Source organism: Nymphaea colorata, chromosome 1 (genome assembly GCF_008831285.2).
Source record: "Nymphaea colorata isolate Beijing-Zhang1983 chromosome 1, ASM883128v2, whole genome shotgun sequence".
NCBI classification, from domain to species: Eukaryota; Viridiplantae; Streptophyta; class Magnoliopsida; order Nymphaeales; family Nymphaeaceae; genus Nymphaea; species Nymphaea colorata.
Genome location: NC_045138.2, coordinates 18,452,947 through 18,473,050, shown reverse-complemented (window position 1 = coordinate 18,473,050; position 20,104 = coordinate 18,452,947). Strand labels below are relative to the sequence as shown.

Genomic DNA, 20,104 nt, shown 5'->3' with positions numbered 1-20,104 from the left:
TATTACATTCCCTAGCCATGTGACTGGTCTGAGGCAATCGTACAGAGAACATGCTATGTTCCAGGAAAATGACAGTGAAAGGATTTATTCTTTACATGGTTCAGATACTCGATCAAAATAAATGTGTTTTACAGAAGATGATTACAGAAATGTGAGTTTATAACAAAGAAGAATATAATCACAGAAATCATGCTGATCTTCGTGCGAGATACATAGTCATATATTTGAACTGATCCTACCTCAGGGTACTTGTGAAAATATTTGCAGTTTCCTCCTTGCTCAATACATACTTGGTGCATGTTATTTCAGCTTGAATTTATTTTACTGTCCAAGATAATCTAATTTGATATGGTCGGTGTGCTTAACAAAAATTGGGTTCACAACTATGCATATTGCTGCTTGTTGTCACAATATAGAGTGAGTGGTGACTTTTGCTCACAACGAAGGGCTTTCAAAAGATAAGGCAACCATAATACTTTTTCTTGCTGCGATCCTGATACTACTGCTTGTTTCGTTGCTCTCTATGAGATAAGTTTTTCTCTTAAGAAAATGCAATACCCAAGTATTGGTTTCCTCGAAATAGAACAGCTTGCCTAGTCAGGACCTGTCAACCTAAAAATTCAACTTGTTTTATGCCTAGAACATGAGGCCTTGCCCTTGAGTTCCTTTTAAATATCTTGATAATTTGATGCCTGCAAATAGGCCATCTTAACTAGTCAGAGCTTCATGACAACCTAAATTCAACTCGTTTTATGCCTTCAACACGCTTGATGCCCTGCCCTTGAGACCCTTTTTAAATATGTTGATAACTTGATGCCTGCATCGCAAAATTGCTCCATGGGTACATGCATACATTGTTTATGGATGTGGACAGGTGAAAGATATGGGAGCTTATAATTGTCAAGTACATAAGCTGACCAACAAGTCGTCTGTAATTACTTCCATTCTTGATCAATTGTGCATGATTGTCAAACTTATTTTGTTGTTTTGTAGGAATAATGCTCAGTTTGGAGTCTAGAACGCCTGTCTTGTTTAGTAAGTCCAAGTATAATATTTCCGTCGATCAAGAAATACCAACCGTTCTTGTGATTGAGCAACTTTGTACCAGGAAAGTATTTCAACTGTCCTACATCTTTGATGTGGAATTTTTTAATAAGAAATTCCTTATTCTTGATGACGTCAAGGTTATCATCTTATATGATTTCAACAATATCCACATATGCAAGAACGAACATTTCTTTTCACTCTTCTTGTTTGCAGATAGGAGAATAATAACTTGCTTGAGATTGAGCAACACCAACATATGCGAGAGTAATAGAAAAATTGGCAAACCACCAACTTAATGTGTTTTAAGCCGCATGAGGATTTCAACTTGAGTCCACATGCACGAGTGTATCCTTGCAAAGCACGACAAGGAGGCAATTTCAAGTATATTTCGTTTACCAAACTACCATGTAAGAATGCATTGTTGGCATATGCATCAAGCAATTGTTGCATCATCACCAACTTAGCGACAGAAGCAAAACTGTCATAGTAATCAAGTCCCTCCGGTCGCGTATATCCCTGAGCCGTAAGTTGCATGCCTATAGAATCTTTATGCTCCCGTAAGAGTTCTACCTGACTTGGAGCCAATGGCATGTTTACCTAGGGGCAACGGCATGATTGTGCAAGCACTGTTTTGTTGATGGCAAATGTTATTTCTCATTGGCAATGATACGATTGCAATTAATCTGCCCATATCCAGCCTGCTATATATGTCAAGCAATAAAAGGTGAGGAAGTTTTGTCGACATCAGTCTCTGAGCAGGTAGATTAACAAGATGTAAATTTAGCACATGGAAGCAGTATGTGGAGAACTCCTTCATTCAATATATATAGATAAAAACAGTTTCCACATACGCAGGGAAGCATTCACAATATTTCTTAAGGCATTTTGACTTCTTGCAGTTGCACCCTGTCTTATGCCGAGCTGAAACTGAATGTTTTCTTCTTCCTACATAAGGCATCCTCCGAAAACAAAGTAGAATAGGGCTAAATGTTGAAACACTGAGAAGTAGCGAAGTAGATAATCTAACCTGCCAGCTAGGAAGTAGGAACAAAATATAGAAGACCAAACTTCGCCTCCATAGGTTTTCTAGTTAAAATACGGATGACTTCATGCACTGCTAGCACTCCTGTGGTTTACAAAAGGCTCCAGGAAGACCATCCTTCAACAATTCAAGATTGTCAAATGTAGGTGTGAAAAACCTTATAGATTATGATGTGCAATCACAATAGCAGGAGAGTCGGAGACCTGTTGCGAGGTTAAATATAAAAATGCCACATGACCAAGTCTGCTGAATATTCCTTAATCCATACTCTCAAATGCCACTTGTAAAAGACTTGCAGACATGCAAAACACAAGAACATTAACCTTATCCTATTTACACTGCTCTATACAACAAAGATTCATTTCAACCTCAATGAACATGATGATAAAAAGCATCATCTAACATACAATTGGAGGCATACCATTAGCTTTCAAATCAAGCAGATATTTGCAAGGCTACGTGCCTGTAGTGCAAATTTTTTGTGTCATTTAGAGACGAGCTATCAGATAGTGAGACTAGTTCCTGCGATGCTTATGCAAGACATGGTTTCAATTATGATGGATAAATATGCATTTAAAAATGGTATCCATCCAGGAACATTTTAGGGTTAGAAAAATGATGAAAATTAAGTTTACAATAAAGAAAATGATGTCTTGAGGTGTGATTCAAGAAGTCAACATCGTGCTATGACTTGATACCTTTTAACCTCGATGAAATACTATTTAGATTCTGAAGAAGATAAGGCATATTCAACACGTTCTTTTCCTCCAACTATTACACTAGTAAAAAAAAATTCAGTATTACAATAAATATGCTCAAGGAAAAAGTCAATCCTGTAGAAATTCTACGTTGTGGTAATCCCAGCATTAAGGTGTGATGCAAAAACAAAGAAATATCACCTTAGGACAAGTATTCTGCTAATAAACGGCTTGTGCCAGTTCACCGAACAAGAAAATCAACAAGTAAGAAGCTAGAATGAACAAAAAATTTGCTCTTCCACATATTCCAAGATTTAAAAATTCGGCAACAGAAATTGAGGCATTATGAGCAGAAATGCTTTGTGATGGTTGGGGAGCTACTCATCGTCCCCATTTGATAGCAGAGAATAATTTGCACTTTACATAGTCCAAGAACAAACCTTTTCAAGATTACCCAAAAGTATTGAAATGTGTGTTACCTTTGCACTCTGTTACCTTCAAAAAATGTCTGCAGGGGAATGCCTCTGTTGCCTTCATATATTGCAAATATATTTGAATCTCAATATCGAATACCTTTAAATTTTTATGATCTTTCTGCTATAACCATATTAGTAGCAGAAACTCTTCTCAAAATTTAGATGAACACATGCACTTTGCTGTGAAACTGGTGATTGGAGCTAATAAGTTCACCAATGGAATAGCAAGACTTTTTAGGTACTACCGTACTAAGTTCACCAACTAAGTAAAATGACAAGGCACAAAAGATCAGCAGGAGTCGATCTACATAGAGATAAGACAGAAATACTTAAGAATTAAGACAAACTGAGAAAAACTTTATATATTGTGATATTACTCTATCAATCAAAGTAAGCTTACAGAGTATAATTCCTAACAGTTTTAAGAAGAAAGAAAGGCATCTCACATTGTATGGTACTTGGAGGCCAAATAAAAGACTGAGTAGCCTTAGCACCCAGTTCTTCCGAAGATATACAAGGTCGAGACATCCTCAGTCTATCCAGCTCCAGCACAGTGAAATTGGGTAACAACCTGGATTGCACCTTTATAGTGAAGGCTTTAGATGGAAAACCATGTGCGTACAAGGACATACATAGACAGCATGTCATTAGTTAGTGCTACTTCCACTGTCAGAAGGAAACCTTGTAATACGTGAAGCAGAAGTTTCTTCTCCATGATGAGATAATTCAAAAGCAAACTCCAGACGCGTGGTGTAATAAGCTTAACTTAAGCTTTTCACAAAGACATAGAAGGAAAAAAAAAAGAATAAAGAAAGAAATTCACTAAAAGCTACAGAAGTAAAGTTACCACAGTCCATTCTAAGGATACTGAAAGAAAATTGAAGATAAACCCTGGATTGCTACTAATTCCGTTTCTTGCATTTTCTTTTACGATTTTGCAATGCAGCAGAGGTAAAGTTGCACACTTTCTCTCTAATAACAAAAAAAATGCATTTAACGTATAATCTTGGGTAAAAGAAAGGGTTTTATCTGCAACAGTGCAACTCTTGGATGCCACAAAGAAAAGGACTGGACACATATAATGCACTGGCAAATTAGTTTTGACCTAAGAAGATCAACACCACACCCGGGCATTGGAACACGTCACTTTGGAATTTGACGGTCTTTAGTTCCAATGGTCTCCCTGCAACACCCCAAGAACAATCAACAAACGGGAATACCATTCTAGAAGACAAATAGACGATTCGAAAAAAATAGAAAAACAAAATATTTGCTTCAACATGATCAACCATAGAAAAACACACAAACGAAGACACCATTTTTTAATATGAAAAAAAAAAACCAGTCCCTGATTAAAGCAAAAATTGATCACCGGGGTGCCCATTCTTGGATGCATTATGCAGAGGCCTGCAACCAGAGTTGCTCCTCGTCCCCAAGTTCTCCAGGCACGTTCTAATTAATTATTAAATGAAAAGGAGAAAAAAAAGGAAAGAGAAACCTAATGCACAAAAACGGTCTCTTCCGTCTTCGTTGAGAGCTCTGCTCCACCGTCTCTCCGCCTCGGTGAAGCATCCCCAGAAGCTGGTGTCTTTGCTTATGACCTCCACGAAGAGGGCTCCATCCCATCCAAAGGAATACCTTGAGTTCGTTACCGCCCACAAGCCCAACATCGCCGCTACATAGACTACACCGTCGGAGGGCCTTGCCCGGACGACGAGATCTTACCGTAGGAGCTCCTAATCAAGGGCAGCGAGTCCCTGCCCGGAAGAAAGTCAAGAAACGCCTGAAAAATCTCGGGCTTCAAGTAGACTGAGTTGAGCTCCATTATAGTTGACCCTGATCTCAAATAGTTCGTCAACGAGGTTTTCTTTAAAAAACAAATAAAAATTATTGACGTTTTTAAATAAATAAATTTTTTGAAGAGGGGTAGCATTGTACTTTGATTAATATTTTAATGTTTATTGTTGAAGCGGCTCTTCGTGTTGCGGACTGATATGCGCCTCATTGTTGAAGTCCACAAGTCCGGTGGTCCTCTATTATCCAACTATGAGTTAGGAAGCTTTTTTACTATAAATTTTTCAAGATTAAAATTGAATAACCCAGATTTCTCTCATTCGCCGCTCTATACCACTTTCTCGCTCATTAGATGTATGACATGAGAAAATAAAAAATACCATGACAATTAAGTAGCATTAATGCTTGACATCTTTTGTAGGTATCCGGCACAAGAAAATGTATTCTTATTTGGATTCAACTTTACTTAATCCAACCTTGTTTGGAAACAAATTTATATTAGTTTAGATGTTAGTATTCCGAACCCAAATTTGGATGTGGTTCTCCATATTAGTAACCGGCTGGCATCGTTAGCGGCAGTGAGTTCTCGTTACCTGATAGTAAACAATGAAAGACTGCAAATCAAATACGGAAATGCTACTTTTATTACTCTCTCAACAGAAAAAACATTGCTGTTTTATTGCTTCGATTAAATCGCGCTCCCATTTTTGCTCATACATCATTCTTTTCCTTCACTTCATCTCATTATAAAGGAAAAAGGCAACGTTAATCCAACGGAAGAAGAACACAGACGCTGTAGATTGCACTAGCTTCGCACGCAATCAGGGGTATGGTAATTCATAGTGTGGGGATGGTGGAGGAGGAGATGGCCATATCAGCGGCGGCGGTGGTGGTGGCGGAGGAGGAGGTGGAGGAGGAGAAGATGGTGGAGGTGGCGGTTTCCGGCGGCAGCTTACAGACTGGCAGTCAACTGGGTGACTGAGGAACGCCTCGCACTCCGCCACTGCCCTCTGTTCCGACTGATAGGGGATGCAGTTCTGTCGGTCGTCGGATCTGACGTTCCTCCAGGGTAGTTTCAAGCAGCAGGCGGGTTCATCGCAGAAGTAATTGTAAGAGTAGGTGAAATTCTTGAGCTTCGGCAGCTCACAGATGCTCGCCGGAATCTCCCCGGTGAGCCTGTTGTGAGCCACGTTCAGCTGCTCCAGGTTCGTTAAATACCCTATGCTCTCCGGTAAAGGTCCCACGAGCTTATTGGACCCTAAATCCAAAACCCTTAGGTTCTTCAGGCGACCTATCTCCTCCGGGATGCAAGAACTCAGGTTGTTATTAAGCAGCAGGAGCTCCTGCACGGTGGAGCTCAGCCTCCCTAAGAAGTTTGGCAGGCAACCCTTTATGTTATTGTTAGCGAGCACCACCACGGAGACCGACAGGTTCCCTATATTTTCCGGCAGCGTCGTCAAGAACCTGTTATTGTTCAAGAACAACGCGTCCAAGTTCATGTTAAAGAGCTTCGAGGGGAGTCGCCCCTCGAACTCGTTGAACCGGATGTCGAGGTACCTGAGGTTGTGGAGAGACAGGAGTGCGTTTGGGAACTTTCCGACGAACCGGTTGTTGCTCAGGTCGAGCTCGAATAGGAGGTGTAGGTGCTTGAAGCACTTGGGGATCCTGCCGCAGAACCGATTGGAGTTGATGTGGAAGAGAGCCAGATCGGTAAGTCGGCCTAGTGACTCCGGCAACTCGCCGGCGATGTCCTTGTGGTTGAGGTCAATGCCGGCCACCACCGTGGTGCAGTTGTCATCGATGGCCGGGGCGCAGAAGACGCCGGTGTATTTGCAAACGTCGTGGCCGACCCAGTTTCCGGTGACGTTGTTCGGGTCGGAGAAGATGACTTTCTTCCATGAATGCAGCGCAATGTAGGCATTGTGCAGACGAGAGTTGGGGAAGGTGGCCCTGGAAGCTAGTGGGAGGGCCAAGAGGACAAGGAAGAAAGGTAGAAGATGGTGGAATGCCATCGATTCGGTGCAGGGTTGCAGCCTATTTGGTGGTGTACATTACTGGTGATTCCATGCGAGAAACAAAGATAGAACAGTATGAGGATGAAGAAGAGAGAACCGATCAAATTGGAAGTGATAGGGAGGGAGGATTCGGATTTATAATCTTTGGAAAGCCATAGCCTAACTACGTTCTTGTCTTTTATCGTTTGGCAGGTGATTAAAATTTTAATACCATCCAGTCACCATAGAGATAAGTGTCTAAGTTAGTAATGGATGTTTTGTTTAATGGAAATTGTTGGTAAAAGGTATTTCCAAGTTGGATATGCTTGAAAATTTCTTTTTTGGTAACATGAATTTTATATAGCAGAGATCAAACAGAGAACTTCTCAAATAATTGAGATGATTTTATTTGAGTTGTTGGTACATGACTTTGCTAAGAAGCTTCAAAAAAGGCCGGTGTTTGGTGCAGCTATGCTTAGGATAAAGTGTACACATGCAAGAAGGTCTAACTAATTTGATTCCACTTGAATAGATTCGAGGGGTAGCAAGCGAAACCAAACTCGTTGATTGTTGGCAGGCGAAAGAGTTGGCGATTTCGCTTCTAGAACTGCTATTGTTCCCCACCAACTATTACAGGGGTCCTTCCTTGGAAGGGCATGTCTTCTTTAATCTAACTTTATCTTATTTTAGAAGGGCGTCTCTTGTTGAATCTAACTTTGTTTTATTTTATTTTTTCCTCAATAATCAAGAAGTGATGCATTTTTTATGATATGTACTTTAGATAATACCTTCATTTAAGAGCTCTGTTCACTTAAGAGTTAAAACTTTAATTATATTGCATGGTCAAAGATTCAATATCTCGTAGATGTCTGCTTGCCCAGACATTTTGTGATAGAAAATCTAGCTTGTTAGATATTTTTATGCGACTTCATGTTTTCTTTTTTCTTTTTCCAGCTTGAAGAATCTCATGCAAAATATTTACCTTACAGACAATTGTTTTCTTGATCAATCTTAACTTTTACTATTTCTGAGAATTAATTATCAGAGGTGCATCGACTCTCGCTCAAGTGCAACATATTGACCATCTTAGGGCAAGTAGAAGGTCAAGGTAACTGAAGTGTTGATGTACAAAATACATGTGCTATTCAAAACTTGAATTGAAGATGCTTGTTTTATTTGCTACAAAATATTAAAGGTACAATGGATTGGGTCTGTGGTACATTTGGCTGCTCCCATAGCATCAACTTCTTGATAATAAAAAATGCTATATTTTTCATAAAAACAATTTGAATCAAAACATGTTTTATATCAAAATAGTTTTTATAAATATGTTAGGATGTCTATATTTTATTTGAAATACTTTGTAGCAAAAAATTAAGAGGTCTGGTTTTTGTCCCTGACTTAATAGTCTGGTTTCTACCCATTTCTCTCTCTCTCTCTCTCTCACACTCATACCAAGTGATGAGTATCACAATTTGTTGGGTTGAGTGGCGTGTTATAGTTACATTCTAGTTCAATTCTTAGAGGGTGTTATCTTGATGGTATTGAGGAATGTTAAATTTGGGATTAGGGTGCCATTATGAAGGCTAAGTGGACCAATTATTGTCCCTTTCTCTCTCTCTCTCTCTCTCTCTCTCTATATATATATATATATATATATATATATATATATATATATATATATATATAGATAACAAACTATTTGTTGCTCAATGTGGGAAATTCTCATCATTCAAAATTCCTAGGATATAAAATGGGCAGGCTTGCGACCCTTTTGAGATGTGGGCTATCTTCTATTATTCCAATTACATTCTTGGTATCTTATTTTATCTCCTTTCCAACTAATATAGGTTGCTAGATAGTCCACATTCGATGCTCCTGTTCTTCCCCAGTAGGCAATCTCGGATCTGATCTCTCTCTTTCTCTCCCTCGCCTACCCAAGGTCTCTAGTGATGGGCACAATGGTAATCAATTAAAAAAGAAGAAAGAATTTTTTGCTGGTAAATGCTATAAGGTGTCCCTTGCTGTGTTCACATATGGTCCGTCCTGTCCCCTAAGTAGAAGACTATTTAGCGTATACTCTTAAGAAACATAGTTTTTCTTCAATGACAAGTCGCATCTAAATTAAAAAGCTCTGGATAAAGGATCCAAGTTCAGGTAGGGTCTGCCAAGACCTAGCATTCTTAGAGTCTAAAAACTTTATGTGGAGGAGCCAAGTTTGAGTTAGGTTCGTTACTTTTTCAAAATACTTTCCATGATCTTGAGCTTAGATTCTAACGTATTCTCGAAGGATGGAACATGTAAATCCTCCCTAACGTGAGTTGTAATCTAAACAAAAATTAAATCAGACAAAGTTTCATATGATTATTTAAAAAATTTAAACGTTGAACCGAAGACATTGCAAAAGTAATTTTCATAAAAGCAACAGAAGAGCTTTTTTGATAGTCTTCAGCAAAAATATAATTCAAACTATGGTTGATTTCTGCGGACCCAGACTGTTAAGAATTCAACTTGTGGTAATGATGCAAATGGAATATCGGATACATTAGATCATTAATTTGAATCCATTAATTAGTCGAATTTAGTAAAAGAATCAAATTTAAATTGTTTATTGGATCTTGGTTTAATATGCAGTTTCATAACTAAATAAAAAATTTAAACCTGCGCCTACCGTTTAGTATTTAGTAAAATCCGACTTATTACAAACGAGTGTTGGATGTTATGTTAATTGGCCATTATTTCCTCCCTCCCTCCCACACATTGTTGTCTGGCGTTTCCTCATGTTGCTGGGTTTCGAATATCACTTGCCCAAAGCTCTTTGAGACGTGGAATTGGCATTTCTTTTCATTATGATGTTCTTATGAGCTTTTATTCTTGAATATTCGAACACCCAACTTCGTTTTTTAATTATTTTTGTTGTTTTTCAGTTGAAACAAAATTCCTTGTAAGTTTATTTCATTATAATGTTTTTTATGAGCTCTTATTCTTGAATATTCGAACACCCAATTTCTTTTTGTTTTAATTATTTTTGTTGCTTTTTCAGTTGAAACAAAATTGCTAGTACGGTTCGGGCTACTGATCTCTGTTGTTCAAGTTCTTTTTTTTTTTCAAATTATTATGTTGGGCATCTTTTTCTTGATTGTTTTGTTAGAAATTACCATAAATTAGAAAAAAAGGTCAACAAAAATTTCAGTTAATATCTTCTGGATAGATGATGTCTTTCTTCTGTCTGTGAGGTTGCGATAGCAATGCACACGCCCTGAACATGGAAGTCCGTTCTGCCCTTCTGCACATCTACTATAGCAATGCACACTCCCTGAATATGGAATTCCTTTTTATTCTTCCTCCTCCCCGTCAAATATTTTTTGTTGTTCTTTGTCTATTGCGCTTAACATGGTTCTGCTTTTTAATGAGGAAAAGAAATTCTCCTCTGGCACCTCAATAAACATCTCAGTACTCCGGCAACTGATAATTTTTTACCTTCCTGTGATGTCTTTAAAAGATTTCACATGTTTGAAAGTTTCTGCATATTACTTCAGTGTGAATGTCTCGTATTGATGCTCTTTAATTGATCTTTTCTGTTTCTGAGACAACCATGATTCAAGAAACATAGTTGTTGCGTTTTAGTCCACTTTATTGCGCAATACATTTTACTCACAGAGACGCATCATAATTCGTCTACTTGGATCATTATTGGATTGAGAGTACAGATTTGGGTATGCAGTGTTTGATAGAGGCCTTCCTAGGATTTTGGTGAGATTTATGAGAAACAAAAAGGGATAACTGCAACAAAGGAACTCAGGCATTTACCACAATTAGGAAGAACTTAATTTAAGATTTTTAAGATATATTCAGTTTCCATGAATGGCACTTATCACTGTAATTGCATTCTTTGAAACCTGAACTTCCTGCCCTTCTTTTCTATTGGTGCAAGGCTAAAGTTTGTCAGAACAGTATTCTTTTAACATAGAGAGTTAAGAGATGCTGATTGCCTGTCCCTTTCGTAGTAAAATGGGCACTGGAATGCATGATTTTAGCAACTATTTTCCCGTTTGACAATTGAGCTACAAATTGCACTCCATGGCAACATAAAATATTAGCCAGAAAGATGACAACTAAACTTCAAACCTTCACAAATATTTAGGGAACCAACTATACCTCTGTACACTGCAAGACACATCTGATTCTGCAGTGCTTACTGCTCGGGAATGACAACAAATTCATGGCGAATGTTTGCACCATTAGACGTTGGAATGAGCATCATCTATGTCAATGGTGCTTGATTTGGTGATTTCTGGAGGTTTACAAGTTTTGCAGAGCATAAAATTGCAAGCGGCTACTGCTTCTTCCACAGTAAGAAAAAACCATTCTTGGCCTAGTGAATCGACGAATGTGGAATTCACCAATTTCACCATTACATCTTTTCCAGGGTTTGCTAATGCAAGCTGCATAAATCACAGGAAGGGAAATGAGGATCCTTAATTAGTTACTCCTATCATCTAATATCGTGCTAATCTGTATAGTGTATAGGCTACCAAGTCCTTTAGTCACAAATACTGCCAGACTAAGACAAATGGTGTGTTGCAGGCTTGCAGCGATCTGCCGATCATCATCTGATTAAGTGAAATATTCATTTGCTGATCTGATCATTATTTGGATTCAGATTCAGAAGCAAAAAAGAAGGATATTAGCATTCCAGACTAATAACCTAACAATTATATCTGGAAATCAGTGATTCAGATATCTGTCTAGACTGGAGTAAAAGTCTCGTAAACTTGATCCAAGTGTAACTCTGTATCAGATCTTCTCGCCTATTTCAAACCAAAAGTTATCAGAATGAGGATTTGTGTAGGTGCTTTGAGCACTCCTAATCATAACTTGGTGCTTTGCCATGGCAATTGCAAGAAGGTGAAAGTGCTGATCCTTCGGTTTTTTCTTACACAAATTGCATTTGCGTAAAGCAATCAATGCTTTCTAAACTTTAAACAAGCATATGGCTTTTGTTTTAAGTAAAAACTGAGATCTAGAAAGTAATAGTACTATTACCTTCAGTCCCCTCCTTTCCATGTTCTTTTTGGTCTCCTGTAGCAAGCTTATCCCACTAGTATCGATGTCTCCCACCGCTGTAATTCAACACTCAACCAGTTAACACAGATCCAGTAATACAACAGTTACTGCTATATATATCTTTCCTTTCTTACGCAAGGAAACTGCACCCATGTAGTGAGACTTAGTGGCACCAATCACCAACAAAAAAACAGTAAACCAGTGCGCTCACCCCCAGAGCATAGCTAGCTTGCACATCTGCTGCTCTCATGGGTTTTCAACTCAAAGTGCTTTCATGGAAGCAGAAGCACTAGTGAAGTTAGGCCTATATCACTGTGACAAGATGGAATTTCTTGTTTATTCAAAACGAACTACACCGCATACCACAAGTCCGATGACACGCTGTGGAACATCAACTTTCCATGAAATAGTCTTACCAGTCATGTCAAGGATCACATAATAGAGGATGTCCTCTCCAGAAGCTTTAAGCCTATCCTCTTCCTCATCAATCCACCTTAAGATTCTAAGAAAGTGGAGAGCACAAGAGTCAATTTTAAGATATCTGTGAGCAACATTTACACAGTCTGTAGCACTCTAAACAACCATGGAAAGAACTAAGAATGAATCTAACCTTTCCCTCAGATAGCTTGCATTTGCAAAGTACACTGGTGAATCAATTTGAAGGACAAGAATGCCAGGAATGCGTGTGGCAGTTGGGTACTGGATGAGACTTCGGTAGATTTCAGAGTCGGCGATACTGCCAAGAACTGAAGTTCGAGGCCTTGCAATGAAGAGAATAAGTCTCACCACAGACAGAGCAACCTGCAAAAGAAACAAGGCAGTTCATCACGATTGTTATCATAATCACAGTTAATAATGCTTCTATTATTTAGATCACAGATGAACCAATATTGTGCCTGTGCCGAAAAACACTCTATGAATTGGGTAGGACTCGTGATACTTCGAACTCTTAAGTCTTAAAACATGTTTCCAGTAAGGTTTCACGGCCTGTAATTAAGCACTTTCTAATTAAACAAGAACACAAACATGGAATATGTACTTAGAGGTTTTCAGATGATCAGAACACTTACCGCAATGATGAGGCCAATCTCTACATTCCAAAAGACAACCCCAAGGAAGGCAACTACGCAGACAACGAAATCGGCTTTATCAACCTTCCAGAGATGGATGAATGACTCATAATCGATGAGGCCAATCATTGCAGTAGTGATGATGGCGGAGAGCACAACAAGGGGGGTATAGTAGAACAAGGGTGTCAGCAAAAGCAGCGTTACCATAATAACAGTGGCCATCACAATGTTGGAAGCTGCAGTCTTACAACCAGCGTTGAAGTTCACCGCCGAGCGCGAGATTGGTGCTGAAAATTGTTCAGGAGAATGTCATGCAATTGAAACTACATTACAGATTAGAGCTAAGAATGCAAAATTCAGAGCCACTGGTCAAGGCAAGCATCAATATATTTCTGAAACAGAGAGAGAGACAGAGAGAGAGGATGGGAGAGGACAAGAATTGGGGACAAGAAAGAGAAAGAGAGAGAGAGAGAGAGAGAGAGGGGTGAACACCTGTGGTTATATAACAGGAAGTACATGACCCAACAATGTTCATCGTCCCAAAAGCTATCATTTCCTTGTTTCCGTCAATCTGATAGTTCTTAAACATCGCAAAGGTTCTCCCAATTGCAATCCCCTCCTGTCAATTTCCCAGAATATGTAAACTATCAAGCGGCAAAACGAATTAAATATCATTAGACTCCTGAGAATACTATGAGAACGAAAATAAGATTGGATTTACTCATGTCAAAACGTTCTTATACATCTGGCTGATGCAGCTTGCTAAGTCATATCTTTTATGGAACTAGTGCCTTACCGTCTAGTGAAATCCGCCTGTATAGGCCCCTCAAACCGCGTTCTTTCTTACCTTCTTTGTTATGTCCATGTAAAGTTATCAATCTAGATCCGAATGGAACTGCACGTCACCGTACAAGAACTTGTAGAATCTGATGCTTCATTTTTGTATTATGGGTGTTCCATGAATTTGCCTCAGGAAACACCAGTACCTTATACCAAACATCTCCATAGTGTTTTATGAAATTGGATTTGTTATGGATTTGAATGCAAGAGGCGGTGCCGAGTGCAAAGTTTATTACTAATAGAATATACCAAGATCAAACTTCTAGCTAGCTACTGAAATTCCTCTCAAACTTACTTGGGTTTGGTCCACGTAAAATGACCATTTACATTCTTTTCACTCCATCCGTATCTCACGTAAATCCAGATCCCGATCCAATTCAAATCCAAACCAGAGTCCTGCTTGTTCAGATACATCAGGAGTAGCAGATTTGGACGAAAGTTCTCTCATTTCACAAGCTAAAATTAGCAGCATGGTATCAAACGGTGGAAGCAACAAAGAGAAGCTTCGTTAGAAGGGGAGGGAAACCTACGGCAAGGGCAACGATGCCGATCACGATCCCGGTCTTAACGGTGAGGCCCAAGTACTGAGACGAGAACGTTAGCTCGCTAATGGATGGTGGATTCACTCCTTTCTGGAGGGTCCCAATCTGCAAAAAGCAAAATAAATAAGAATCATCTTAAAGACAGTTAAAATAATGGAATAACGTATGCTAGTTTTGAAGAATGTCTTTCTTGTTTATAATAATGGAATAGCGTATGCTTGTACATGTTCATTAACTGCTTGGATGGAACATTGTTGGAATCTGTATCTCCACATGTATCATTTTCAATTTGTGCATCTCATTCTATCTCAGTGGTAGACCTGATTTTTGACAAATGAGAATGGCAGTAGGTGGTGCTCTTGGTAATTGCCCATAAAAGTTGCTTGTTTGCATACTAAAACTGCCTCATAACTATTTACCTAGTCATTTGCTTATTGACATATGGGTGCCCATCAATAATTAATTTTTTGAAGTAAAAAATTTGTCACTCCACCACTGCTATTGTCATTTCTTAGCACATGGACAATTTCATATGTACCCTAATGGGATACTGATTTTAAATATCTATAACGGGTTGTAATCTGTACCCACATACCGACACGATTACTTGGGCAGATCACACATGTTGCCGTACCCACATACCAACAATAGCTGGTTGTAATCGTGTACCCGTGTTTGTACCCACATACCGACTAGGCAGATCACACGTATTGTCGTACCCACATACCGACATGGTTACTTAGGCAGATCACATGATTTAGGTACAGAATATGTTCACTCAAGTTTTTCTCCAATAATTGTTGTACCCATATATTCGATGGGTCCGACTGAACTGTTTAAAGAAAAATCGATATGAAAAAAAAAATTGATGGCCAATTAAGAAATCAGAATGGATTCTGATTTAAGGAACAACATCCAACCAGATTCGGACTGATATCAGACTTAGTTTTAAATAAATATCATATATTCAATGCTCTTACATTTTAAAAATCGATCAGATTTGATTCAAAATTCAGATTTGGATTCATGTGTTAACGTAAAAATCAAATTCAAATTGTGAAATCAGATTTTGGATTCGGAAATGGCTTTTTGTTCTTATTTGTATTCAAAGCTGAAAGTGAACATTCAAAAAAGTGTATATATCTAATTCAAATCTGATCCATTGACATTCTATCAAATTCACCCAGCCAACAAAACCAAAACCACAATCGCAGTTTGAGCTACGAAAATTGTTCCTTACTTAGATTGCCCTTGCTATCATAAATAGGGAGACTCAAATTCCACACTAGGCCAACTTGATAAATAATGGAAATGATGTGACACTAGCAAACTATTTACCTATACCATTCATACCTTTGGAACCATATATAGTTATGTTCAGAAATCATTTGGTGAATTAGCTCTAAAGATTTATATTTATTCTTGTGTTTCATGAATCTACCTCAATTTTTAAAACAAATTCATGAAATAGTGTCACTGCTACCAAACAACCCCTCAGAAACAATGTTATTCTATCTTATGTGGCATACCATAGGTTTCATCTCAATTAGCATTAGCATTATATGTCGAAAAAAATACAATTAGTGATACTTACGAGCTTACCATATTATGTTGTTTAACGTAGTGACATCAGAGAACCTAGCTACCTAATTTTCTGTCAAGTTTCAAACAATTTAGTATTAGTAGCAGGATTAAAGATAATTCTCGACACCATTTGTTCACTAATGGCTACGGCGGCATGCGCTCGGAGCGACACTTGAGGAGATGTTTGGCAACAGGCAGCAGCAGCGTTGTCAGTCTAAGTCTAAAATTTGTTGACCCCACCCAAAAGCGGAGTCACATACGGACCAGTGGAGCCCTTCAATGTTATTTTATTTTATAGTAGTATTTTAAAATATTTGTGCTGTTATATATATAATTCTCATTGTAAAGCTATATATGATCGAGTGTCATTCCAATTATTATTTTTTATTTTTAAAGCTCGGATTGACCTCACTCTTGCATGCCAAATTCTTTTGGGGTTACCAGCAATAGCAGTATTGTTTTTTCTTTTCATTTTTGTCAAACAATGGACGGGAGAGACTGCATGCACGGCCCAAGCACTCAAGTGAATGGTCGGGGCTGTTAATGACTAAAATGCCTTGGCCCAAATGTGAGAATGCCCGCAACAACAGAAGACTAACTATCAACTCAAAGGGGCATAATTGGGAAGGTGAGAAAACTCGTTCTTTTTCATGTGAAAAGAAATAGGAAAAGTCCCTTACCACTTGGATACCGTGTTCGTCGGCGTGGGTGAGGTAGGAAAGAAGGGTTCCAAGTATGACTGAGGTCAGTGGAGCCATGGCTGACATCCAGAACAGTCTCGGCTTTTTCTTGCTCTGCCACAGGAATTCAAAGAGAGAGATTAGTTAGTAATTCAGTATGTTCGAATTATGAACAACAAGCAGAAGCAGATCTGTACTACTCTTCTTTCTTTCTGACCAAATGAAAAGAAAGCATCTGTCTCTTTCTCTTGTTTATGGTAAAGGGAACAATGAAATTAAGATGGAAGACTTGCTGGTTGGTAGAACAATTGGAGATGATGATTGAGCTGACGATGATGATGATCTAAGAAAAACTCAGTCAATCAACAAATAAAGACATGCTTTAGATTTTTCAGATGTTACCTCCATGCCAAAATTTGTTACGTTCCTTTCAGCTAAACGTTCTTGTTTATTCAGCAAACGGAAGCTTAATTCGGGATCTAATTTGACAATGTTTCCAAAGAATGATCCCATTGTGAGGAAAACATGAAAGAAAGTGAAAATTAGGGGCAAACGAGACAGTTTCCTAAGAATGATTAACTCCCAATAAAAATAATATTACATACTTTTCCATTTAAGAAAAATATTTGGGAAATAAACATAAGATGAAGGGTGCTCAGCGTTAAACAATGTAAGAAGATTGCAACCTGAGATATGGAAATTGACAAAGGATGAGACAAATATTTTGATTGATTTTTTAGTTCACCGTATGAAGCTTACTATGTAGCGGATGAGGAGGAGGAAGACTAGGAAGGAACAGCCAAAGACCGCGCTCTGCCATCTCCACTGCAAAGGAGAAGCAACAAAATCAACAAACACAATAGTTCTTCACCATCAATTAAACAACTTCTGATCAAAGAAATCTGCTTTCTCTCTGTCTCTCCCCCTCTCACTCACAACCACCCATTTGAGCATTATCTATCAAAGAAGCCATCTATTTCAGACGGGCATGGATGTAGGTACGAGTGTGACGTCAATTACAGAGCCAAGTTAAAAAAATCTCACTCACTCACTCACACACACACACACACATATATATAATTTTAACTACATAAACACATATATTCATTGCTTACATTTACAAAATATACTATTAAATAAAAACTAATATATTATATATAAAAGATACGTAAAATATTAAAACATATCTAAAAATAAGAAAAATACAGCCACTGTATCCAGGGCCCCCGCATCGACACGGTTCTTGGCCTTTTCAGCCATACCCACGTTTCATAACCTGCCATGTTTTTTTTCTGTTGTATTCACCTCGTTTACACAACCCCCAGCAGATTTCTTGTCCGCTTTTGAGAAAATAAAAGCAGAGAAAATGAGAGAGAGATTAACCAGGTGAATCTGGGAGAAGACTGAACGCAGGACGTCGAGGAGGTCGGTCTCGTCGGTGAAGCGTTCCAGCCCCAGCAAGTCCTTCAGCTGCTGCAGGGAGACTACAGTCGCCGCCCCCGCCATGAACCCCACGATCGTCGCATGCGACAGGAAATCCACCATGAACCCCAGCCTGACCAAGCGCCCACACCACCCCATATATATGTATATATATATATGTGATGGCCGCTAATCAGAATCAATCTAAGAGATGATGAGAAGTAAATCAGAAAGATTTCTGTTCACACCTGAGAAATCCAAGGGCGGCCATGAACACTCCGGCGAAGAAGGTAGACCTGAAGGCCAGGCGCATGTAGAGACCCGGCTGCGTCGCTGCCGAGACCTCTTTCCCCAGCATCGACGCCGTCAGCAACGACGCCACCGCCACCGTACCTATTGCCACGTCCCTCGAGCTACCCATTAAGCTATATATCAACGGCGGCACGACGCTCGAGTCTGCACCCAAAGCCAAAGCCAGCTAAGACAAGGAATTAATTCATAAACTAAACTTATTTTCTCATCGATGCTGAACGCAAAAGAAGCCATCACTATGGCGACGGTTATGGTGACTGCAACCAGATGATGGGATCGACAAGAAATAAAATGTCGGCAGGATGGCTTAAGCGACCAAGAGAGGGAAGAGAACATACAGAGGCCGTAGATGGGAGGTATGTTGGCGAGCTTGGCGTAGCTGATGCCCTGCGGAATGGCGAGACTGGCGATGGTGATTCCGGCGATCAGGTCCGACCTCAGAAACTCCTTCGTGTACGTCGGCGCCCACTCCAATATGGGGAAGACATACTGGAGCGCCAGAACGGCTCTGCGGCCGGCCGACTGCCCCTTAAACCGGCGTAGGGGGTCGTCGGGGAAGAACGTTTCCTTTAACAACGCTTTCATCGCTTCGAAGAAAGGCTCCGGCGGTGGCACCGACACCCGACATGCGCACTCCGTTCCGTCAGCATTGTCCATCTCAGGGTGAAAAGCTAAGTAATTCCGGCCGGCGACGGTACCCCTCTACCGCGGCAGTGCCGGCAGGCAAGCGAGGATGGTGGCATGTGGTGGGGAAGGAACCCTGGCCTCCATCTTATAGTGCGAGAAGGAGTCATTTTCCTGGTTCACTGTGAGGCTTGCTTTCCACCATGGGGTCCCATACGAGCATACGTGGAATGTGGATGCTGGTGCTCCAACCTCTGTGTGCCGGAGCTGTTGATGTCGTCCTTTTGACGGGGCCCTGCGCCATTATTACATGACGTGTTTTACGTTTTCATTGGTTTTGGAAAGGGAAGGAACCGGGAGAAGGGGAGGTTGACGGGGCCCTCTTTGGAGGGGAAGGAGGAACTAGGGAGGGTGGCTGGGCCCTCCCTACCGGAAAACGGGGTAAAAGCGCCGTCGGCGACAGCTTCTCTTCCCTTCCATCACAAATACAGAAGGGGGAGGAACAACGGGCCTTCCTATTAGGGGGAAAGAATGAGGGAAGGCTGTCGCGTCTCGTCTGTCGGCCCCTCCCTGCCAGAAAAAAAGGAGGAGAAGGGGCCGTCATTTCCTCTCCATTAAGGGCTGGTCTGTTGAGCTTCAAAACTTGAAGCGGCAATATGTTACTACCCGATGCTTGGCTCCTTGCAATTTTTTCTCTAACATGTTGAAAAATGTTCTAATTATGTTTCGCGTTCATTATTAAACACAAAACAATATCATAAGATATTGCAGTTTTGAGTATTTTCAGAACACGCAAAAGAAATCTCTACAAAAACTCAGTTCCATTTTATACATCAAGCCCGATCAGTACAAGGTGCCAAGCCGCCGGCGTGGCTCAGCTCCGGAATTACCTCCGGCGATGTCGGTATGTAT

The 20,104-nt window shown here is 39.8% G+C and overlaps 2 protein-coding genes across 2 annotated transcripts; both read right to left on the bottom strand.

The window, feature by feature from the left end:
• Window positions 1–5,743: 5,743 nt before the first annotated feature.
• Window positions 5,744–7,165, bottom strand: LOC116267430 (leucine-rich repeat extensin-like protein 3). Its single transcript, XM_031649142.1, has one exon. It carries the CDS (start codon window positions 7,067–7,069, stop codon window positions 5,879–5,881), a length of 1,191 nt encoding a protein of 396 aa, XP_031505002.1. The 5' UTR covers window positions 7,070–7,165; the 3' UTR covers window positions 5,744–5,878.
• A 3,982-nt stretch (window positions 7,166–11,147) lies between these two features.
• Window positions 11,148–19,612, bottom strand: LOC116245805 (sulfate transporter 3.1-like). Its single transcript, XM_031617370.2, has 12 exons — window positions 18,907–19,612; window positions 18,505–18,712; window positions 18,218–18,389; window positions 17,594–17,659; window positions 16,835–16,948; window positions 14,559–14,675; window positions 13,681–13,807; window positions 13,189–13,475; window positions 12,729–12,919; window positions 12,535–12,620; window positions 12,098–12,174; window positions 11,148–11,496 (listed from the first exon to the last, which is right to left on the bottom strand). Exons 1-12 carry the CDS (start codon window positions 19,223–19,225, stop codon window positions 11,293–11,295), a joined length of 1,968 nt encoding a protein of 655 aa, XP_031473230.1. The 5' UTR covers window positions 19,226–19,612; the 3' UTR covers window positions 11,148–11,292.
• Between the last annotated feature and the right edge of the window lie 492 nt (window positions 19,613–20,104).